This window comes from Symphalangus syndactylus, chromosome 15 (genome assembly GCF_028878055.3).
Source record: "Symphalangus syndactylus isolate Jambi chromosome 15, NHGRI_mSymSyn1-v2.1_pri, whole genome shotgun sequence".
In the NCBI taxonomy this organism is placed as follows: domain Eukaryota; kingdom Metazoa; phylum Chordata; class Mammalia; order Primates; family Hylobatidae; genus Symphalangus; species Symphalangus syndactylus.
The window spans coordinates 48,505,161-48,527,629 of record NC_072437.2 but is presented as its reverse complement, the minus strand read 5'-3'; the positions used below and the strand labels follow the sequence as shown (position 1 = coordinate 48,527,629).

Genomic DNA, 22,469 nt, shown 5'->3' with positions numbered 1-22,469 from the left:
TCCAAAGACTGACAATGCTCAGTATTGGTTGGGTTGTGAAGAAACAGGAGGTATGAATGAACAGGAATTCATTCATTCAATAGATAAGTTCTAAATACCTCCTTTGTACCAGGTATTTATTGTTGAACTGTAGCAGTTTTTTATATTTTCTGGATTCAAGTTTCTTAACTGATATGTGACAAGAAATTTTTTCTTCCATTCTGCAGATTGTCTTTTCACTGTTTTTTTTCCTTTTTTCTTCCTCTCTTTTTTTTTTTTTGAGACGGAGTCTCACTCTATTGCCCAGGCTGGAGTGCAGTGGTGCGATCTCGGCTCACTGCAAGCTCCGCTTCCTGGGTTCAAGTGATTCTCCTGCCTCAGCCTCCCGAGTAGCTGGGATTACAGGCGCCTGCCACCACAGTCAGCTAATTTTTGTATTTTTAGTAGAGACGGGGTTTCACCATGTTGGCCAGGCTGGTCTCGAACTCCTGACCTCAAGTGATCTGCCCACCTCAGCCTCCCAAAGTACTGGGATTATAGGCGTGAGCCACCACACCCGGCCCTCTTTTTCTTTTTCATGACAAAACTGAAATGGTTAAAATCTTTTTACTTTCTTAATGGTGCATTTTGAAGCCCAGAATTTTTAAATTTTGATGCAGTCCAATTTATCCAATTTTTTTTGTTACTTATGCTTTGGCTGCCCTGAGAATCTTTTGCTAAATCTAAGTTTGCGAAGATTTACTCATATGTTTTCTTCTAAAAGTTTATAGTTTTAGCTTCTGTATTTAGGTCTTTGATCCATTTTAGTTAATTTTTTGTTATCATATGAGGTAAGGGCTCTGTACTGTTTATTAATGTGGCTACTAGAAAATTTTAAATTACATATGTGGCTTGCATTATATTTCCATTGGACAAAGCTGACCTAGACCAGTGGTCTCCAAACTTCTTGATACGAATTTTTATTGGGAAAAAATTTGAGTACACACTCAGCAATATATGCATCTGTATTCATATTTATTTATAGATTATGTATGCATGTGCTATCATATGAATAGTATGCACATAATGATATAAAACCTACACAGAAAATGAAAACTTAAGATAATTTAACATTAAAATAAATGTAAGTAAAAGTTCCCACAGTTCAACAAATAATTTTGCACATAACTACTTTTAAAGACCACTGGTCTAGATTACGATCATAACCTTCTAAATGACTGTAGTCTTCTTCCTTCTGCAAGCCATCCTGCACACTACTGATAGAGTACTCTTTCTAAAGTGCGGGCCAGATCATGTTATGTCTAACCAACTTCAGGATAAAATCCAAATATACAAGGCTTTTCATAAAATATCTCTGCCTATATCTCTCTAGCTTCAGCCCTCACCATGCACCATGTATTATTGATCTATACTGTACTACTTAGAATTTTCCCTAGCACTTCATCCTCTACATATGCATTTCCCTCTACCTAAAATGCTGTTTCTCTGCTTCTTCACCAGATTAGTTAGTATAGTTTTTATTCCTTAGTGTGGTATGCCTTTTCTTAGCATTTAGCATACTACAGCAATTTTTAAATTTGCCTATCTTCCTCAGTAGACTATTAGATCTTCCCAGTAGATATAATGTATTCTCAGTGCCTATGCAGATTATAGGTTTTTAATACATGTTTCTTAAAAGGAAAATGTTCATGAATATTTTTCGAATGAATTAATGAGTGTGTTTCTTCTAATTCACCCTGCTTTTCTGTAGTCATTGATATTCATCACCAAGAAAAAATAGTAATTTCCCTTTTTTTTTTTTTTTTTTTTTTTTGAAACAGAGTCTCACTCAGTTGCCTAGGCTGGAGTGCAGTGGCACGATCTTGGCTCACTGCTTACTGCAACCTCTGCCTCCTGGGTTCAATAGATTGTTGTGCCTCAGCGTTCCAAGTAGCTGGGATTAAAGATATGTGCCACTGGCCGGTGCAGTGGGTCACGCCTGTAATCCCAGCACTTTGGGAGGCCGAGGTGGGTGCATCATGAGGTCAGGAGATCGAGACCATCTGGCTAACATGGTGAAACCCCGTGTCTACTAAAAGTACAAAAAATTAGCCGGCCCTCGTGGCGGGCGCCTGTGGTCCCAGCTCTCGGGAGGCTGAGACAGGAGAATGGCATGAACCTGGGAGGCGGAGCCGAGATCGTGTCACTGCACTCCAGCCTGGGTGACAGAGCAAGACTCTGACTCAAAAAAAAAAAAAAAAATGTGTGCCACCACACCCAGATAATTTTTGTGTTTTTAGTAGAGGTGGGGTTTTGCCATGTTGGCCAGGCTGGTCTCAAACTCCTGGCCTCAAGTGATCTGCCTGCCTTGGCCTAATTTTTTTTACTGTTTTTGTTATACTATAAGTATTATAATGATGAAAAACAGTTATATTTCTTGTTTCTGCTGTGTTCTTTTGCTTAAATATATCTTTATATTTCTTTTCATTAAATCTTAATATAATCTCTTATATCCTTAATAATACAATCTTAATAAATCTGAGTATAATCTTTTAATGAAAGATTTTATATTATCTTTTATTCTTTTCTGTGTGTGTGTGTTTGTACTACATTAGTGGGCTAAATGGGTCTTTTAGGGCAACTGAGAACTTTAATACCATTTCTAATATATATATATGAGGAAATGTGTTTTACTGTCCTTACAACTGACTTAGAGGTGAGTTTTTAAAATGTGAACCCCATATATACTGGAGACCAATTGTACCATGTTGTCTTCTACATTATTATCATTATGCATCATAAATGGCATCAACAGTCATACTAATACTTACGGTCCTTCCCATCACCATCAATTCTCAGAAAGTTTTTCTCAGTAAAATTGTACTATAAACTAGTAATCAAAGCACTGTAGAGTATATTTGTAAGCAATTTGAAGATACCATAGATACTTTCCTTCTATTTAGAGTTGATTTTCCTTACTTGGAATCTCCCAGTCAAAATCAGGGAAATTCTTGTTTGAAGAAAGTAGTCCTGGTGTTAAGGCTTAAGCACTAGCATACCAAGAATTTCTTTTTTTTTTTTTGAGATGAAGTCTCGCTCTTGTCCCCCAGGCTGGAGTGTGATGGCACCATCTCAGCTCATTGCAACCTCCACCTCCCAGGTTCAAGCGATTCTCTTGTCTCAGCCTCAGTTGCTGGGATTACAGGCGTCTGCCACCACGCCTAGCTAATTTTTGTATATTTAGTAGAGACAGGGTTTCACCACGTTGGTCAGGTTGGTCTCGAACTCCTGACCTCAGGTGATCCGCCCGCCTCAGCCTCCCAAAGTGCTGGGATTACAGGCATGAGCCACCTCACCCAGCAAGAATTTCTTGAGTCAGTGTTTTATGACTTATGATATTTTTATTGGTAAGTGGTATCACCCTATCTGTGTAAGAACATTATACAATTCCTAAACAAAATAAAAGCACTCAAACCAAATGAACAATTTAATATTATTAAACTTGATGTCTTCAAATCATTATCTTCTTCAGATTGTTGGTAATATGTGACCTCTGCATCTCATTATTTTCTTGCATCTCTTTGTCTTCCATTTCATTCATTTGTAACTCTAGTTCTGTGTAATTGCATTTGATTGTGTTTATTGTTCTATGCTGAGTATACACATACTTGTTCTACACCTTCAACATATAGTTATTGAAAAATTACCATGTTTAAGTGACCCTAGTGTGAAGTTCTGTGGGAGACAAAAAGATAAAAAAAAGTTAACCCCTAACATATATGAAGAGTAAGAAAGCAAGAATAAAAATATGAATAAAGATAGCTCTAAGATTTTTTAATTAACCTAATAAAAATAGAGCTAATGATAAACTGATGCTTGCAAATGCATAATAGAATCAACAGATTTAAAATACAAAATTCACATTAAGGCTTATTTTATTTGTAGAAATCTTGTTATTTTAGGGTCAAATTAGAAAGAACTTAGTATATTTTTATTGGGAAATGAAGAACAATATAGTCATAAACTGTAAACTCCTTAAAAATTTATAAAGAGAGAAAGATTAGTGGTTCCCTAAGGTTGAATTTGAGGAGCAAAGGAGGAAGTTGGAATGTGGGGAGGGTGGAGAGTGACTGGTAATGGACACAGAATTTCTTCTTGAGATACTGAAAATACTCTAAAATTAGATTATAGTGATAGTGGCACAACTCTAAATATACTCAAAAACATTGAATTGTACACTTTAAATTGGTGGACTTCATGATATTTAAGTTGCATATCAGTAAAATTGTATGTCAGTAAAGTTTAAAAAAAAAGTGGTTGTCAAAAAATGAGGACTGTATGCTTTTTCCATCTCTAATGCCAGTTGAAAGGATAGAATTTTAGATCTAAACAAGCAACTTAAATCACTATATAAACTTTTGCCAGAACTCATCTTTTTTATTTGGTATGAGTTCTTAGAAATAGATGTATAGGATGATATTTAACACTATTTATTATTATTATTATTATTTTTAGAGACAGGGTCTCACTGTGTCACCCCGGGCTGGATTGCAGTGGCACAATCCTAGCTCACTATAACCTCGAACTCCTGGGCTCAAGTGATCCCCCCATCTCAGCCTCCCAAGTAGCTGGAACCACAGGCATGCACCATCACGCCCAGCTAATTTTTGTATTTTTTGCAGAGGCAGGGTCTCACCATGTTGCCCATACTGTTCTTGAATTCCTGGCCTCAAGTGATCCTCCTGCCTCAGCCTCCCAGAGTGCTGGGGTTACAGGCATGAGCCACCGCACCTGGCCTTAACGTTATTTTTTAGAATGTTGTCTACATTTCTTTATCTGATATTGGGAAATATTAAAATACAATAGAATTTTTTCTGCCCTATGATTTTATTTAAAGTATAGTTATCTTTTTGTCATTATAAAACATTCCATCTAGGATTCCATGGATTCCACAATTCACAGATTAATAGGTTAACTAGTATAAAACATGAAAATATGATAAATATGAAAATGTTAAGTTACTGGAAATGCAGAGAGGGTCTTTGGAGCAACATGTGTTCTCAAAATTATTAGCAGTTCTTTAAAGAAATATACCACTTCCTCCCACCATAGTTAGAAGGAATAGATTTTATTCTTAAAATTGTTTCTTAAAAGTAGAATTGAGATGTTTCATATGTAATTTTAAATACTAAAGGTCAGTGCAATAAGTTATGGTAATGCAGAGCATCAGAGGGAGTGATTTTTTTTTAGTACAGAAGCTTAGCCTTTACTATAGACATTCTCTAAGTTTTATATATCTTTTTCATCTCCACTTTGAATTAAAAACCTAATTTTTGTTTTATATTATAACATGCATTATGTTTGAAGTAAACTCTGATACTTCTCAAAGTGATAAGCTAATTATTGTTTGTAATATTTCAACTAATTTTCAGATTTGTAATTGGAAAATTTTTTTTTTTTTTTTTTTTTTTTTTTTTTTGAGACGGAGTCTCGCTCTGTCGCCCAGGCTGGAGTGCAGTGGCGCAATCTCGGCTCACTGCAAGCTCTGCCTCCCAGGTTCACGCCATTCTCCTGCCTCAGCCTCTCCGAGTAGCTGGGACTACAGGCACCCGCCACCGCGCCCAGCTAATTTTTTGTATTTTTAGTAGAGACGGGGTTTCACCATGGTCTCGATCTCCTGACCTCGTGATCCACCCTCCTCGGCCTCCCAAAGTGCTGGGATTACAGGCGTGAGCCACAGCGCCCGGCCGGAAAATATTTATAAAAGTGGAGACAAGCTGTAAATTGCTGTATTGTGGTCTTTTCAAGCAAGTATTATAATGTTACCTCTCCACTTTTATAGCAAGGGCTAAAAACCATTACTGCAGTAATCAGTATATCACAGTTACGTTTTAATGTTGTTACTCTCATAATTCTGAGTTGTGGGGTATTGGTCTTCCACTACTAGTGCCTGAAAATATTATTTGACTCTATATTTTTTCTCTTAATATTTAATTATAATTAGGTAATGATGTCTATTTTCAAGTACACAAACACATTTTGAATATCTTGGGCAGTATTTCACTTTTAAGCATTAATTTTCTCATTTCATTTGCCTAGTGTTCACTTGGCAAGAAGAGTGCTTCAATTAGAAAAACAAAACTCGCTGATTTTAAAAGACCTGGAACATCGAAAGGACCAAGTAACACAGCTTTCACAAGAGGTAAATAACTTAAACAAAAGAAACCCATATGAGAGGAATCACAGTATTCATTTTAATTGTTTGTAACTCTTTTGTTTATTTTTCTAAGCAGTTTTAAAATAAGCTGTTTGCTAGTACAAAATGATTTCATAATTTATGAAACTAACTGAATGTTAAGGCCATAAAAAACAACTTACAGTGTATGGCAAAACTGAGAACAAAAGGGAGATTAAATGCCCAGACTAAGTATAAATGCAGACTAGACAGACAAAGCTTTGATTTCTGAGAATATCAACTGGTAAAACAGGTTTGGCAAACTTTGTTGACATTTTAAGTTTTTTACTAATAAATCTTTTTTTTTTTTTTTTTTTTGAGACGGAGTCTCGCTCTGTCGCCCAGGCTGGAGTGCAGTGGTGCAATCTCGGCTCACTGCAAGCTCTGCCTCCCGGGTTCACGCCATTCTCCTGCCTCAGCCTCTCTGAGTAGCTGGGACTACAGGCACCCGCCACCACGCCCGGCTAATTTTTTTGTATTTTTAGTAGAGATGGGGTTTCACCATGGTCTCGATCTCCTGACCTCGTGATCCACCCGCCTCGGCCTCCCAAAGTGCTGGGATTATAAGCGTGAGCCACTGCGCCCGGCCTAATAAATCATTTTTAAAATAGATTTGGTTTTTACCTCTGTGTTTAATGAAAAATCACTCGTCTGTTAAATTTAACTTTGTTTACACTTAGAAAATCAGGCTCATATTGCTTCTTTTTCTTAGCCTTATGTCATTTAAACTCTGTGTATATATATATATATATATGTATGTATGCATTTTACATAGCATTTTTAATCATCTTCTGATGTCAAGATCTAATTATATTTTTCTGTACTTTTGAAATGCGAGTCATAAAACAATTTAAGCTGGAGGTACTGCTTTGCTAATGTTCCTTTTATTTATTTATTTAATATTCCTGAGTGTCAACATAAGAAGTTTTTCTCTTTTTTTCTTTCTTTCTTTTTTTTTTGAGACAGAGTCTGGCTTTATCGCCCAGACTGGAGTGCAGTGGCATGATCACAGTTCACTGCAACCTCTGCCTCCCAGGGTCAAGGGCTCCTCCCTCCTCAGCCTCCTGAGTAGCTGGAACTGTAGCTACGCACTACCGTGCCTGGCTAATTTTTGTATTTTTTTGGTAGAGACAGGGTTTCACCATGTTGCCCAGGCTAGTCTTGAACTTCTGGGCTCAAGCGATCCATCTGCCTAGAGCCTCTGAAAGTACTGGGATTAGAGATGTGCCACTGCACCCAGCCAAGAAGTTAATATTTTAGAAGTTTTAAAAACTATTTCTCTTATAATAAAGGGTTTTTTCAAGTCATACATTAAATAACATTAATATATGTTGTTTGTTATTTGTTTTCTTAAGGATCTGTTTATAATCTTTACAGTGTCTTTTCATACTGTAACATTAGGAGGATCTTTATCCTCAAATTTTGAAAGACCAGAAATACTTCATTTTTTTGCAGTGCCTGACACATAGTTAATGCTCGGGGTTGACACGGTGGTGTGTTGGTAAATGTTAACAGCCAGCTTTCCAAGAGGGATATGAGGGAGAGCTTGATTTGTAACATTGGCTTGTATCTGTTGTATAAATATTCCCACCATGGCTAACTTCAAACTACCAACCTGTTACTGAAGATGGAGTAAAGATTGTCAGCAGCATACCAGTACTTAATGTTTGCACCATACAGATACAACAGACATAGGTAAACTCAAGAGCACAGATAATAGTAAAATAATTTTAAATTGACAAATTTGATTGTTTTTACCTTTGTTTTTAATAAAATGTATTTTACAATAAATTTAAATAATTTAGTTTTTAATGCTAGTTGTGTTTGATAGCCAGCTCACAAAATTCCTAAAAATTTTCAAGATTCATTTGTACTTCATTCTTTTCATTGCTAAGTTATTTCTTTGTGTGGATGTACCAGTTTGTTTATCCATTTACTTGTTGATGGACATTGGGGTCATTTCCAGTTTTTGGAATAAAGCTCAGATGAACATTCATGTACAAGTCTTTGTATGAAATAATAGAGAACTCCTACAAGCTGCTGCAAGCCAAGTCCAGCACACTACTAGGTGGAAGCAGAAAAGATAAATAAATAAATAAAATAAACAAACAAACGAACCTCTGTTTGCTAATAAATTGTAGATCCCTCATGTTGCCTTTAATTTCACAGTAATTTTCAAAAATATTTTTTAAAAGTAAAATATTAAAATACATGCCTTCCTGAGCATTTCAGTTAATTGAAATAAGAATTTCTAAATGTGGGCTGGATGCAGTGGCTCATGCCTATTATCCCAGCACTTTCGGAGGCCAAGGCAGGAGGGTCACATGGGCTGAGGAGTTTGAGCCTTGGCTACAAAGCAAGATCCGCCATCTCTAAAAATAAAGAAGCTGGGTGCACTGGCTCATGCGTGTAATCCCAGCACTTTGGGAAGCCAAGGCAGGCGGATTACTTGAAGTCAAGAGTTCAAGACCAGCCTGGCCAACATGGCAGAACCCTGTCTCTACTAAAAATACAAAAATTAGCTGGGCATGATGGTACATGCCTGTAATCCCAGCTACCTGGGATGCTGAGGCACGAGAATCACTTGAGCCTGGGAGGCGGAGGTTGCAGTGGGCCGAGATCGTGCCATCGTACTCCAGCTTGGGCAACAGAGGGAAACTCTAGTCTCAAAAATAGAAAGAAAGAATTTCTAAATGTGAACACACGTCTATAAATTGTTGGGAGAAAATGTAAAAATTAAGTGTTAAATGCTCCTATAATTAAGTATAATTAACTTTGTATGAAACCATTTTTAAATAAGCTATGGCTTATATCGAGAAAAAGACATAAATGCTGAAATATTTATGATGTGAAATGGTATGGTGCCTGGAATTTGCTTTAAAATATTTCATGAGAAAAGGAGGAAGGGCTCAACAAATAAAACAAGAATCACAAAATGTTAATAATGTTTGAAGTTGGATGACGTTTACATATAGGTTTAGTACTCAGTTCTGGACTTTTGTGTATGTTTGAAAAAATTTCATAAGACATTTGGAGAAAGAATCAGTAACCCTATATTAAAGGATCTCTGCCAACTTCAGCATATAACTTTTCCCTTAAGATTGAAAATAAAATATTTAAAGTATTCCATGGACTTTACTTTTTTCTGCTTCACAAAAATTATATTGCTTCCACTGAAAATAATTATATAAACTAGATGAATGATTAGTATTAGATTGCTGTTATAACAATAGACTATTCATAATAGATGGCGAAATAATGCAGAAGGAAATTATCTCAGGATCTTTATTTTTTATTTTATTTTATTATTTATTTATTTTTGAGACAGAGTCTTGCTCTCTCGCCCAGGCTAGAGTGCAGTGGTGCATTCTTGGCTCACTGCAACTCTGCCTCCCAGTTTCGAGTGATTCTCCTGCATCAGCCTCCCAAGTAGCTGGTATTACAGGTGCACGCCACCACGCTGGGCTAATTTTTTGTATTTTTAGTGGAGATAGGGTTTCACCATGTTGGCTAGGCTGGTTCAGGATCTCTATTCTTTGGATCAGGTTAAATATTTAAATCAGTTTGGCCTTTTTGATAATACACAGATGAAATACTAATAACTAATGTTAGAATTACCATTGAGTTAAACGCTATTCAGATTATGTCTGAGGCTATACATAAGTGAACTGACAAAATGACAATGCTAAGTAATATCCAAAATAAAAACAAATACTCCCCTTTTTAGCAGCTTTATGGAAGTATAATTGATATACAGTAAATTGCACATATTTAAGGTATAGTGCAGTTTGACATTTGGCACATGAATATACCCATGAAACTATCACCAAAATGAAGGTAATAAACACATACATCTCCCCAAAAGTTTCCATATGCCCCTTTGGCATTCTTCCCTCCCAACCTTCCCCATCTCAGTCCCTAAGCAATTACTGATTTACTTTCAGTTACTGTAGGTTAGTTAGTTAGTTTGTTTGTTTGTTTATTGAGACAGAGCCTCACTCTGTTGCCCAGGCTGGAGTGCAGTTGTGCAATCTTGGCTCACCACAACCTCTGCCTCCCGGGTTCAAGCAATTCTCCTGCCTCAGCCTCCCAAGTAGCTGGGACTATAGGCGTGTGCCACCATTCCCGGCTAATTTTTGTATTTTTAGTAGAGGCGGGGTTTCACTATGTTGGCCAGGCTGGTCTCGAACTCCTGACCTCGTGATCCACCTGCCTCAGCCTCTCAAAGTGCTGGGATTACAGGCATGAGCAAGCCTAGTTTGTATTTCCTAGACTTTTATATAAGAGGAATCATACAGTATGTATATGCTTTTTTTAATCTGCATAATTATTTCAAGATTTATTTGTAGTTCATTTTTTTTCATTACTTAGTAACATTTCATTGTGTGGATGTACCACAGTTTGTTTATCCATTCACTTGTTGATGGACATTGGAGTCATTTCCAGTTTTCTGAATAAAGCTCAGATGAACATTCACATACAAGTCTTTGTATGGATGTATGCTTTCATTTCTCTTGGGTAAATATCTAGGAGTAGACTGGCTGGATCATATGGTAGGTGTCTATTTGACATCTTAAGAAACTGCTAAACTGTTTCCCAGATGTTTGTACCATTTTACATTTCCACCAATAATGTATGAAAGTTCCAATTTTTCTACATCCTTGCCTTGATATGGTTAGTTTTTTTTGTCCACTATAATGAGTGTGTAGTGGCATATTAGTGTGGTTTTAATTTGCATTTCTCTAATGACGAATGATTTTGAGGATCTTCTCATTTGAGTTTCTTTGCCCTCTGTTTATCTTCTTGGGAGAAGTGTCTCCTCACATTTTTTGTCTGTTTTATCAGGTTGTTTGTCCTCTTATTCTTGAGTTTTGAGTATTATTTATATATTCTAAATATAAGTCATTTATCAGATATATGATTTACGAATATTTTTTCCCACCCTGTGGCTTATCTTTTCACCTCTTAATGATGTCTTTTTATTTTTTTATTTATTATTATTTATTTTTAGAGACAGAGTCTCACTCTGTTGCCCAGGTTGGAGTGCAGTGGTGTAATCATAGCTCATTGCAGCCTCGAACTCTTAGACTCAAGAGCCTCAAACTATTGGGAGCCTTAGCCTCCCAAATACTAGGACTGCAGTTACCTGCAACCACACCTGGCTAATTTTTTTTATCCTTTTGTAGAGATGAGGTCTCGCTATGTTGCTCAGGTTGTCTCGACCTCCTGGGCTCAAGTGATCTTCCCACCTTGGCTTCCCAAAGTGCTGGGATTACAGGTGTGAGCCATCCCACCCAGCCAACAATGTCTTTTGAAGAGATGCTTTTATCAAGTACAGTTCATCACTTTGTTCTTTTATGGATTGTGCTTTGGTGTTGTATTTTAAATATCTTTGCCTAACCTAGGGTCATAAGGGGTTTTGTCTGTGTTTTCTTCTAGATGTTTCATAGTTTTAGGTCTGTGATTCATTTTTAGTTTAATTTTTATATCGAGTGGAAGATACAGATTGAAATTGATATGTTTGCGTAATTGAAACACAACTGTTGTAGCATCATTTGTTGAGAAACAATCATTTATTTGTGAGACTGTTCTCGACTCTCTGTTCCAGTTATCTGTCTTTATGTCAGTACCACACTATCTCGATTGCTGTAGCTTTATAATATCTGGAAATCAGATAGTATTGGTCCTCCAATGCTGTTCATTTTCAAAGTTGTTTAGCTGGTCTTTTTTTTTTTGCATTTCTATATGAATTCTATCATCAATTTGTTAATTTTTTTTTCAAAAACTAGCTATGATTTTGGTTGACATTACGTAAGTTGAATCTATAGATGAAGCAGAGAAAATTGACATCTTAATATTGAATATTCTGACCCATGAACATACCGCATCTTTACCCTTATTTAGGTCTTCTTTAACTTATCTTAATACTATTATTTTTTAGTTTTCACTGTATAACTAAAAACTGTCAACTATTTGACATCTTTTATTGTCAAACTTTTACAGTGAAAACTACTAAAACATTAGCATTAGCAAAGTGTATGTTTTTCCATCCTTCTTCTTTTAACCTGTCTGACAAAATATGATTTTCAATTGGAGATTTTTTTAGAACACTTAACATCTAGTATATTTATTGATATGGTTATGTTCAAGTTTTTCATCTTGCTAATGTTTTCTGTTTGGCCCATCTACTTTTTATTCACTTTTTTTTTCTTGTCTTCTTTTGGATTGAATTTTTTTCATTTCATTTTATCTTATTGTTGCTTATTGGCTATAACTTTGTTATTTCAGTGGTTGATTTAGATTATAGTGTATATGTATCTTTAACTTATCACCATGTAGCTCCAAGTGATATTTAGTAAAACATATGGTATAAGAACCTTACAACAGTATATACTTCTATTTGTTCCCCCAGCCTTTGTGTTCTTGTTGTCGTACATATTATTTATACACATATAAACTCCCATACTACATTACTGCTATTATTACTTAAACAGTGATAATCAGGCTGGGCACAGTGGCTCACGCCTGTAATCCTAGCATCTTGAGAGGCTGAGGCAGGTGGATCACCTGAGGTCAGGAGTTCGAAATCAGCCTGGCCAACATGGCAAAACCCTGTCTCTACTAAAAATACAAAATTTAGCATGGTAGCAGGCGCCTGTAATCCCAGCTACTCGGGAGGCTGAGGCAGGAGAATAGCTTGAACCTAGGGGTTCGAGGTTGCAGTGAGCCGAGATCGTGCCACTTGACTCCAGCCTGGGTGAGAGAGTGAAACTCTGTCTCAAAAATAATAAATAAATGAAATGAAATGAAATAAACAGTGATAATCTTATAAAGAGATATAATAATATGAGAGAAATATGTTAAATTTACTTTTAACTAAATAGTTACCATACCTTGTGCTCTTTATTCCTTTTTGTAGGCCTAAATTTCAAACTGTTATCTGTTCCTTCTGGTTGATGCACTTTCTTTAACAGTTTTTATAGAGCAGGTCTATGGTGACGAATTCTGTTTCTGTATGTAGCAGAAAATTGCTATTTTGCCTATTTTTAGTTTTTTTGTTTTTACATTTCTGACTATTTTTGACAAAAGTCTAGGTTAAAATGCAATTCTCACAGATATGCTATAAGGCCAAATTAACCGAAAGTAGGCATTTAAGGGTTTACTTTTTTTATTGTGGTAAAATTCAGATAACAAAATTTACCATTTTAACCATTTTAAAGTATACGATTTAGTGGCTTATGGTATGTTTACGGTGTTTCATACACATCACCACTATCTATAGAGTAAAAGAGCATTTCCGTCACCTGGGAAGGAAACCCTGTACCCATTAAGCAGTCACTCCCCATTCCCCCCTCCACCTCAGTCCCCCACAAGCAATAATGTGCTCTCTCTCTCTCTCTCTATGGATTTGCCTGTTCTGGATATTTTATATAAATGAAATCATGCAATATTTGGCCTTTTGTGTCTGGCTTCTTTCACTTAGCATAATGTTTTCAGGGTTCATATTTTGCCATCTATCAGTGCTCAGTTCCTTTTTATGACTGAATAATATTCCATTTTGCAGATTAACTACATTTTGTTTATCCATCAGTTAATGGATTTTTGTCTATTTTGAATAGTGCTGCTGTGAACATTTCATGTTCAAATTTTTTGAGCACCTGTTTTCAATTCTCGTTAAGTGGAATTCAAGATGAAATGGTAATTCTATGATTCACTTTTCAAGAAACTGCAAAACTGTTTTTCATAGTGACTATACCAGTTTACATTCCCACCAGCCATTTCAAGGGTTCCAATTTTTCCACATCCTCGCCAATGCTTATTTTTCATTTTTTTAACTCTAGCCATCCTGGTGATTACAAAGTAGTATCTTCTAATGATTTTCCTTTGCATTTCTCTAATTAGGCTAATAATGTTAACTATCATTTTGGGTTCTTATCGGCCGTTTATATATCTTCTTTAGAAAGATGTCTATTCAAGTCATTTGCCCACTTTTGAATTGGGTTGTCTTTCTGTTGTTGAGTTGTAAGAGTTCTGTATATATTCTGGACACTAGACCTTTATCCAATATATGATTTGCGAATATTTTCTCCTATTCTGTGTGGGTTGTCTTTCCTCCACTTGTTAGTGTCCTTCGAGGCACAAAAGTCTTTAATTTTGATAAAATCCACTTTATCTTAGGTGTCTTGTGCTTCACGTTTGGTTTTGTGGGGTTTTTATTGAGGTGAAATTCACATGACATAAGATTAACCATTTTAAAGTAAACCGTTTAATATTCATTCACAGTGTTGTACAATCACTATCTCTATCTAGTCCTAAAACATTTTCATCACCCCAGAATAAAACCTTGTACCCATTAAGCACTTAATCCCTACTCCTCTTTGCCCCCACCCTCTGACAACTGCCAAATCACTTTATTTCTGTGGATTTACTTCATCTGGATATGTTTCATATAAATGGAATCATATAATATGTGACCTTTTGTGTCTGGTTTCTTTCACTGAGCATACTGTTTTTGATGTTCATCCATATTGTAGCATGTATCCAGTACTTTATCCCTTTTTATGGCCGAGTAATATTCTGTTGTGTTTATTTACCTTAATTTGTTTATTCATTTATCCTTTGATGAACATTTAGGTTATTTCCACCTTCTGACTATTGTAAAAAGTGCTGCTATGAACACACAAATACAAGCAAATATATGAGTACCTGTTTTCATTTCTTTTAAGTATATACCTGGGAATGGATTTGCTGGGTTCACCTTTGTTTTTTAGAAAGATTTTTTCCCTGGGTAAGGAATTTGAGGTTGACTTTTCTCTCTCTCTCTCTTTCAGTAGTTGAAAGATATTGCTTCACTCTCTTCTAGTTTACGTCGTTTCTGCCAAGATATTACTGTTATCCTTATCTTTGTTCCTCTCTAGGTAATGTGTATTTCTTTAGCTGCTTTAAAGAGATTTTTAGTCACTGGCTTTAAGCAATTTGATTATCATTTGGCTTGCTGGAGTTTTCTCATGTTTCCTATGCTTGGGTTTTGTTGAACATCTTACATATGTGAGTTTATCAAATTTATAAATTTCTTAAATTTTTAAATACTTCAATCCTCTCACCTTCCTTTGGGGACTTCAATGAGATATATATTAGGTTGCTTAAAGTTATTCTACAACAGAACAAATGATGTTCTCTTCAGTTTTTTCAGTCTTTTTTCTGCTTTTCTTTTGGATAGCTTCTTTTACTATGTCTTCCAGTTCACTAATCTTTTTTTCACCACTGTATAATCTGCTTTCAGTTCAATCCAGTTTTTTTTTGTTTTTTTTGTTTTTTTTTTTTTTTTGAGACAGAGTCTCGCTCTGTCACCCAGGCTGGAGTGCAGTGGCGCAATCTCGGCTCACTGCAAGCTCCGCCTCCCGGGTTCATGCCATTCTCCTGCCTCAGCCTCTCCGAGTAGCTGGGACTACAGGCGCCCGCCACCACGCCCGGCTAATTTTTTTGTATTTTTAGTGGAGACGGGGTTTCACCGTGGTCTTGATCTCCTGACCTCGTGATCCGCCCGCCTCGGCCTCCCAAAGTGCTGGGATTACAAGCGTGAGCCACCGCGCCCAGCCCAATCCAGTTTTTATCTCAGATATTGTAGTTTTCATTTCTGGAAGTTCAAATTGGATCTTCTTTGTATCTTTTAGGTCTCTCCTTAACATTCTCAAACTTTATTTTCTGGAATATGTGAAATATAGTTTCAATAACTTTTTTTATATTCTTGTCTACTAATTCTATTATTTTGTCATTTCATGGCTGGCTTCAATAAAGTTGATTTATCTCATTATATATAACATTGTTCAGCTTCTTTGCATACGTAGTAATTATTTACTGGATGCCAGACCTTGTAAATTTTACCTTGGTGCCAGATATTTTGTATTCCTATATGTTTTTGTTAGCTTTGTTCTGGGACATAGTTAGGTTTCTTGGAAACAGTTTGATTCTTCCAAATGTTGCTTTTAAGCTTTTTTAGGCAGAGAAGGGTTTATCGTAAGGCCAATTTCTCCCCCGTTACTACAACAAAACTCTTTCAGTTTTCCATGTCCTGTAAATTGTAAGGTTTTCTACTTCGGCTGATGGAAATAAGCACTATGCCTTGCCCATGTTCACTTCAGAGATTGCTCTTACCAGTCTTGTCTGTAGTTCTGTCTCCTGTCTTTATACATACGCACTGTTCTGTGCCAGGGAAATACTTAAGGAGCACTATCTGTAAATTGTCAGAGTTCCGTCTCTTTGCAGCTCCCTTTTCTTCAGTAGTCTCCCATATGAACTGTAACCACCTTGGTTATTACTTCTGTCAACAGCTCCTTAACTCAGGGAGTTTGACAGGCTCTGCCTTAATTCTCCTTCCCAGCACCACAGCTTGAAAGCTGTCTCTAGGCAATAAACTAAGACAGTCATAGAGTTTACCTTGTTTGTTTCCTGTGTGTCAGGGATCTCCTTCATTGCTTGATGTCCAATGTCTTTCGACCGTTGTTTTATTAGTTGGTCCAGTATAAAACAGAAAAAAAGTTATTCTTTTTTGTGTATTTGTATATACCCACTAATTCTCAAGAAACTGCCAAGTTTAGTTAAGAGTCGAGTGTCAGTATGGAGTTTGTTAAACAGTAGAAAATCCAGAATCATAAAGCGTGCCACATTACTGCCAACAAGAATTGGTCTTTCTTAGCTGTCTTAAACCTTGATATATGCTCTCCTTCTAGTTATTCAGTACATATTTATCAGTTTCCCACTATATTCAACAACTGATGACAAAATAGACATGGTTTTTCACTTCTAACATAACCAACCTTATTCACAAAGGCCTTATTTTCTAATGTAAGCACGCAGAGATTTATCTTTTACAACTAACTTAATTTCAGGAAGCTTGTCTAGAAAGTGGGACATGCAGTCATCAGTGACCACATGGTAAGGTTTAGCTACCTGGAATTTTGTACCTAGAAGGCATTGCTAGATTTGAAAGAGGCTTCAAGGTGCATCGGTAAAATAAAGTAGACCTATATGTATTAACTTTGAAAGAAATTTATACTGTATTGATGATTTTTCAAAAAACAAATTGCAGAATAATTTCTGTTTCTCTGTTTGCGTTTTAATATATTTGTGTGTGTGCATGAACACAGCATATAGAGAGAGGATGGGATTGTGTTTCTGTTTAAACATACAGAAAATGAAAAAAATCTGAAAATATATCATGCAAAGGGGACACAAATACCACTCGTCATGGATTAGCAATATGAAATAAGCTTTATTGGTATAAAGTAAGTACTTGAAGTAATAAAACATTTATCTCTGCCCTTTGAGTTGCCTGACCCATTCTTCTGCCTCTAACAACTGCTAGGAGTGTTCTTCCAGCATCCCCAGTGAGCTCAGTCTCTTGGAAAGAGTCTGTGGCACATACAACTCACAGGACCCCCCTCAACATTTTAAAGGAGGAGACTCACATACCTACCATGTGGCCCTAAACAAACTAGATCTGATTAAATTTCAAGGTCAACCATATTTCTAAGACTTCAATGACGTAAAAAAAAAAAAAACAAAACTCCACTATTTTGTGTACCACTGTGAGGAAGAGTGGAGGATGCTGCTAATTAAGCTGTGATACAATGCTTTGTTATTACTTTAATTTTTTTCATTTTAGACATACTTTCTTTCAGACTTTAGGCAGTGATTTTTATCCTATATTGCACAACTCTGTTTCTGTGTTTTTCTTCTGTTTCAATGCCGAATCCCTTGTGATCTTTTTAGATACTTAAATGACAATTGTACTCAGCCTGTGAAGGACTAGCCATACTCAAAACTTAATTGAAATAATAATATGAACAGCCAAGACCAATTTTTTCATGCATGGGCTTTATCAACAGCAATCATAAGATGTATTCTATTTTCATAGAAGAGATTAAAAACAGTATGATTTATAGGGTTCCTTTGCCTTTCAAAATGTTTGTCTGTTGATATTAAAAATCCTTTAGTAGGCTGGGCACAGTGGGTCACACCTGTAATCCCAGCACTTTGGGAGGTCAAGACAGGCAGATAACTTGAGGCCAGGAGTTCGAGACCTGCCTCACCAACATGATGAAACCCTGTCTCTACTAAAAATACAAAAATCATCCGGGTGTGGTGGTGTGCACATATAGTCCCAGCTACTTGGGAGGCTGAGGCAAGAGAATTGCTTGAGCCTGGGAGGCAGAGGTTGCAGTGAGCCAAGATTGTGTCACTGCACTCCAGCCCAGGTGACAGAGCAAGACTGTCTCAAAAAAAGAAAAATATCGTTTAGTAAAGAACAGTGGCATTTATTTCATTACTAAAAATACAAGGCTTAAAAAATAACACTTAGATGAGATACTACATTGCCTGAATTTTTTTTTAATTTAGCAAGTGAACTTTAATTCATCAGCCTATCAAAAGTCTTTATCTTACTAGAATAATAGTAGAATAATAGTCACCAGAACCTGGGAAGGTGAAGATGGGGAATGAAGAGAGGGTGGTTAATGGATGCAAACATAAAGTTAGACAGAAGGAATAAGTTGTAGTGTTTAATTGCACAATAGGATGACTGTAGTTTACAATAATTTATTGTATATTTCAAAATAGCTAGAAGATTTGAAATGTTCGTAATACAAAGAAATGGCAAATGTTTAAGGTTATTGTTGTCCTAAATATCCTGATTTGATTTTTACATATTATATGCATGTGTCAAAATATCACATATATCCTATGCATATAATTATATATCAATTTAAAAATTAATAATTTTTTTAAAGTCCCCTATCCAAAACTGTCCTCTGTGCTGTCAATCATGACTTATTTTTAAAGGCCCATGGCCTACAAGACAATGTCCAGATTCTTTAGCATGGCATAGATGGCCAATTAGATTCTAATCTACTTCTCATCCTCATCTTCTGTCATCTCCCCTCTTCCCAAATCTTCACTTGCTGTCTCCTCCCACCACTTTGTTACCTTCGTACTCCTCAGTCTCCTTTGTTGACTTTTTTTTCTCTGATTATGTCTTAAGTGTTGACATGCCCCAGGGTTCTGTCTGGTTTGTTTAGGGGAAAAGGGGAAAAAGCCAAGAACTTTCAAGTTAGGCAGACTGGTTATATGACTTCAGGCAAGTTATCTTTTTGTAAGCCTCAGTTTTCCAAAGTGTAAGTGGAAATAATAATACTGTATTGCACGTTTGCTCCAAAATGAGAGAGGGTTCAATCTAAGATAAGCACTTAGCACACTAACTGGCATATGTTAATCACTCGGTAAATGTAGGATCTTATTTCTGTTCTAGAGTTTCATTTATTTTTCTCTTGCTGGCCATAGTATTAATAAAATAAGTATTTTTCTTGTAAATCTGGCAATTTTTAAAGGAAATAATAGTTCCAGAATTGGAGTAAATAATGATTTTGCCTATATAGGAGTATTCAGAATAAGCTGGGTGTGGTGGCTAATGCCTGTAATCCCAGCACTTTGGGAGGCTGAGGCAGGGGGATCACCTGAGGTCAGGAGTTGAAGACCAGCCTGGCCAACATGGTTAAACGCTGTCTCTACTGAAAATACAAAAATTAGCTGGGCGTGGTGGCAGGCACCTGTAATCCCAGCTACTTGGGAGACTGAGGCGTCAGAATCGGTTGAACCCAGGAGGCAGAGGTTGTAGTGAGCTGAGATCGCACCACTGCAGCACTCTAGCCTAGGTGACAGAGCAAGACTGTCTCAAAAAAACAAAAAAAAAAGAAGAAGTATTCAGAATAAACAATAAAATGAATCTTAACACAATAGCAAAATGTTTAATGATAATTTAAATAATTTCTGTGAAGAGGTATGTGGTACTAAAACTGCAATTTTGAAGAATAATCAACTGCTCTTTTTTTTTTTTTTTTTTTTTGAGACGGAGTCTTGCTCTTTCGCCCAGGCTGGAGTGCAGTGGCACAATCTCGGCTCACTGCAAGCTCCGCATCCCGGGTTCACGCCATTCTCCTGCCTCAGCCTCTCCGAGTAGCTGGGACTACAGGCGCCCGCCACCACGCCCGGCTAATTTTTTGTATTTTTTTTTTTTTTTTTTTAGTAGAGACGGGGTTTCACCGTGGTCTCGATCTCCTGACCTTGTGATCCTCCCGCCTCGGCCTCCCAAAGTGCTGGGATTACAAGCGTGAGCCACCGCGCCCGGCCTCAACTGCTCTTATCAAATGCAGAAGTGTATTTAATTGCATACAAACTAAGCATTTTAGGAGAAATGTGAAAAGCTGCATTTTTGTTTTTTTTTTAAATTAAGACAACTATTCATTGATGAATAGTGTTTATATGATCATAACATAAACAGTGAATGTTCTTGTTTTTTAATTTCAACTTTTATTTTAGATTCAGGGGTACATGGGCAGGTTTATTATCTGGGTGTTTTGTTGGTTGGATTTTTTGAGATAGAGTATCACTCTGTTGCCCAGGCTGGAGTGCAGTGGCACAATCTTGGCTCACTGCAACCTCTGCCTCCCTGGTTCAAGTGATTCTCCTGCCTCAGCCTCCTGAGTAGCTGGCATTACAAGCTCCTGCTACAGTGCCTGGCTGATTTTTGTATTTCTCTGGGTATACGATGTGATGGTAAGGTTTGGAGTTTAATTGATACTGTCACCCAGGTAGTGAGCATCGTACCCAATGGTTTTTCAACCCTTGGTCCCCTCTCCCTCACTCCATTGCTAGTTCCCAGAGTCTGTTGTTCCCATCTCTATGTCCATATGTATGCAATGTTTAGTTCCCACTTAAAAGTAAAAATATGGAATATTTGGCTTTCTGTTTCTGCATTAAATCGCTTAGGATAAAGGCCTCCAGCTGCATCTGTGTTGCTGCAAAGGACACAATTTCATTCTTTTTTATTGCTGCGTAGTATCCCATGGTGTATATGTATGATAATTTCTTTATCCAATCCATTGTTTATGGGCACCTAGGTTGATTCCATGTCTTCGTTATTGTAAATAGTGCTGTGATGGGCATGCGAGTGCATGTGTTTGGTAGAATGATTTCTGTTCCTTTGGGTTTATAGCCAGTAATGGGATTGCTAGGTTGAATGATAGCTCTGTTTCGAGTTCTTTGAGAAATCTCCAAACTTCTTTCCACAATGGCTGAACTAACTTACATTCCTACCAACAATATGCAAGCATTCCCTTTTCTCCTCAGCCTCACCAGTTTTGACTTTTTAATAAAAGCTATTCTGACTGGTATGAGATGGTACCTCATTGTGGTTTTGATACGCATTTTTCTGATGGTTAGTGATGATCATTTTTTGAAAAACTGTTTTTTAAACAAAGAAAAGTTTCAAATTAACCAGAATTGTTATATTCAAATTAGAGAAATTGAATTACTGACAAAATAAATTTGTTGAACCAAAAAGTCAAAGTTAAGCAATAATAATAACATAAGACAAAAATGAATAGAAACATTTAAGAGTAGTATCATAGTCTATTATCAATTTTCAGTAAATATAACAAAAATGATTATATGAATATATATGTGTAAATAAGAATAGCTAGTAATTTTGAGAGCCTACTTAATGCCAGTCATAGCACTTTATGAAACCACAGAAGTTCTGCTTGGGTTAACTGGACTTTCCAGAACATGAAACCCCTGAGTTGGCCAGTGTGTCCAGACTTCTTGAGGCCTGAAAGAAGCTCTCCAACTGAGTGAGCTTCTATTAGGTTGGCAAGTGTATTAGTCCGTTCTCACACTGCTAATGAAGACATACCTGAGACTGGGTAATCAATAAAGGAAAGAGGTTTCATTGACTCACAGTTCTGCAGGGCTGAGGAGGCCCACAGGAAACTTACAGTCATGGTGAAAGGGGAAGCAAACACATCCTTCTTCACATGGTGGCAGCAAGAAGTGCCAAGCAAAGGGGGAAAAGCCCCTTACAAAAACCATCAGACCTTGTGAGAACTCACTCACTATCATGAGAACAGCATGAGGGTAACTGCCCCCATGATTAATTACCTCCCACCAGGTCCCTCCCACAACACATGGGGATTTTAGGAACTACAATTCAGGGTGAGATCTGGATGGGGATACAAAACCTAACCATATCATTCTGCACCTGGACCCTCCCAAATCTCATGTCCTCATATTTCAAAACACAATCATGCCTTTCCAACAGTCCCACAAAGTCTTAACTCTTTCCAACATTAACCCAAAAGTCCAAGGCCAAAGTCTTATCTGAGACAAGGCAAGTCCCTTCCACCTATGAGCCTGCAAAATTAAAAGTAAGTTAGTTACTTCC

The 22,469-nt window shown here is 36.7% G+C and overlaps 1 protein-coding gene across 7 annotated transcripts in view; it reads left to right on the top strand.

The window, feature by feature from the left end:
* The window catches only part of PIBF1 (progesterone immunomodulatory binding factor 1), a 234,306-nt gene that overhangs the window by 140,940 nt on the left and 70,897 nt on the right, over positions 1–22,469 (top strand). For all 7 annotated transcript variants that reach the window (XR_008651366.2, XM_063618767.1, XM_055244706.2 and 4 more), the window contains one exon: positions 6,058–6,160. Coding sequence is in view for 6 of the 7 variants with exons in the window: in XM_063618767.1 (XP_063474837.1) it covers positions 6,058–6,160 (103 nt within the window). In the remaining variant the exon portion in view is untranslated. The remainder of the gene's footprint in view (positions 1–6,057; positions 6,161–22,469) is intronic.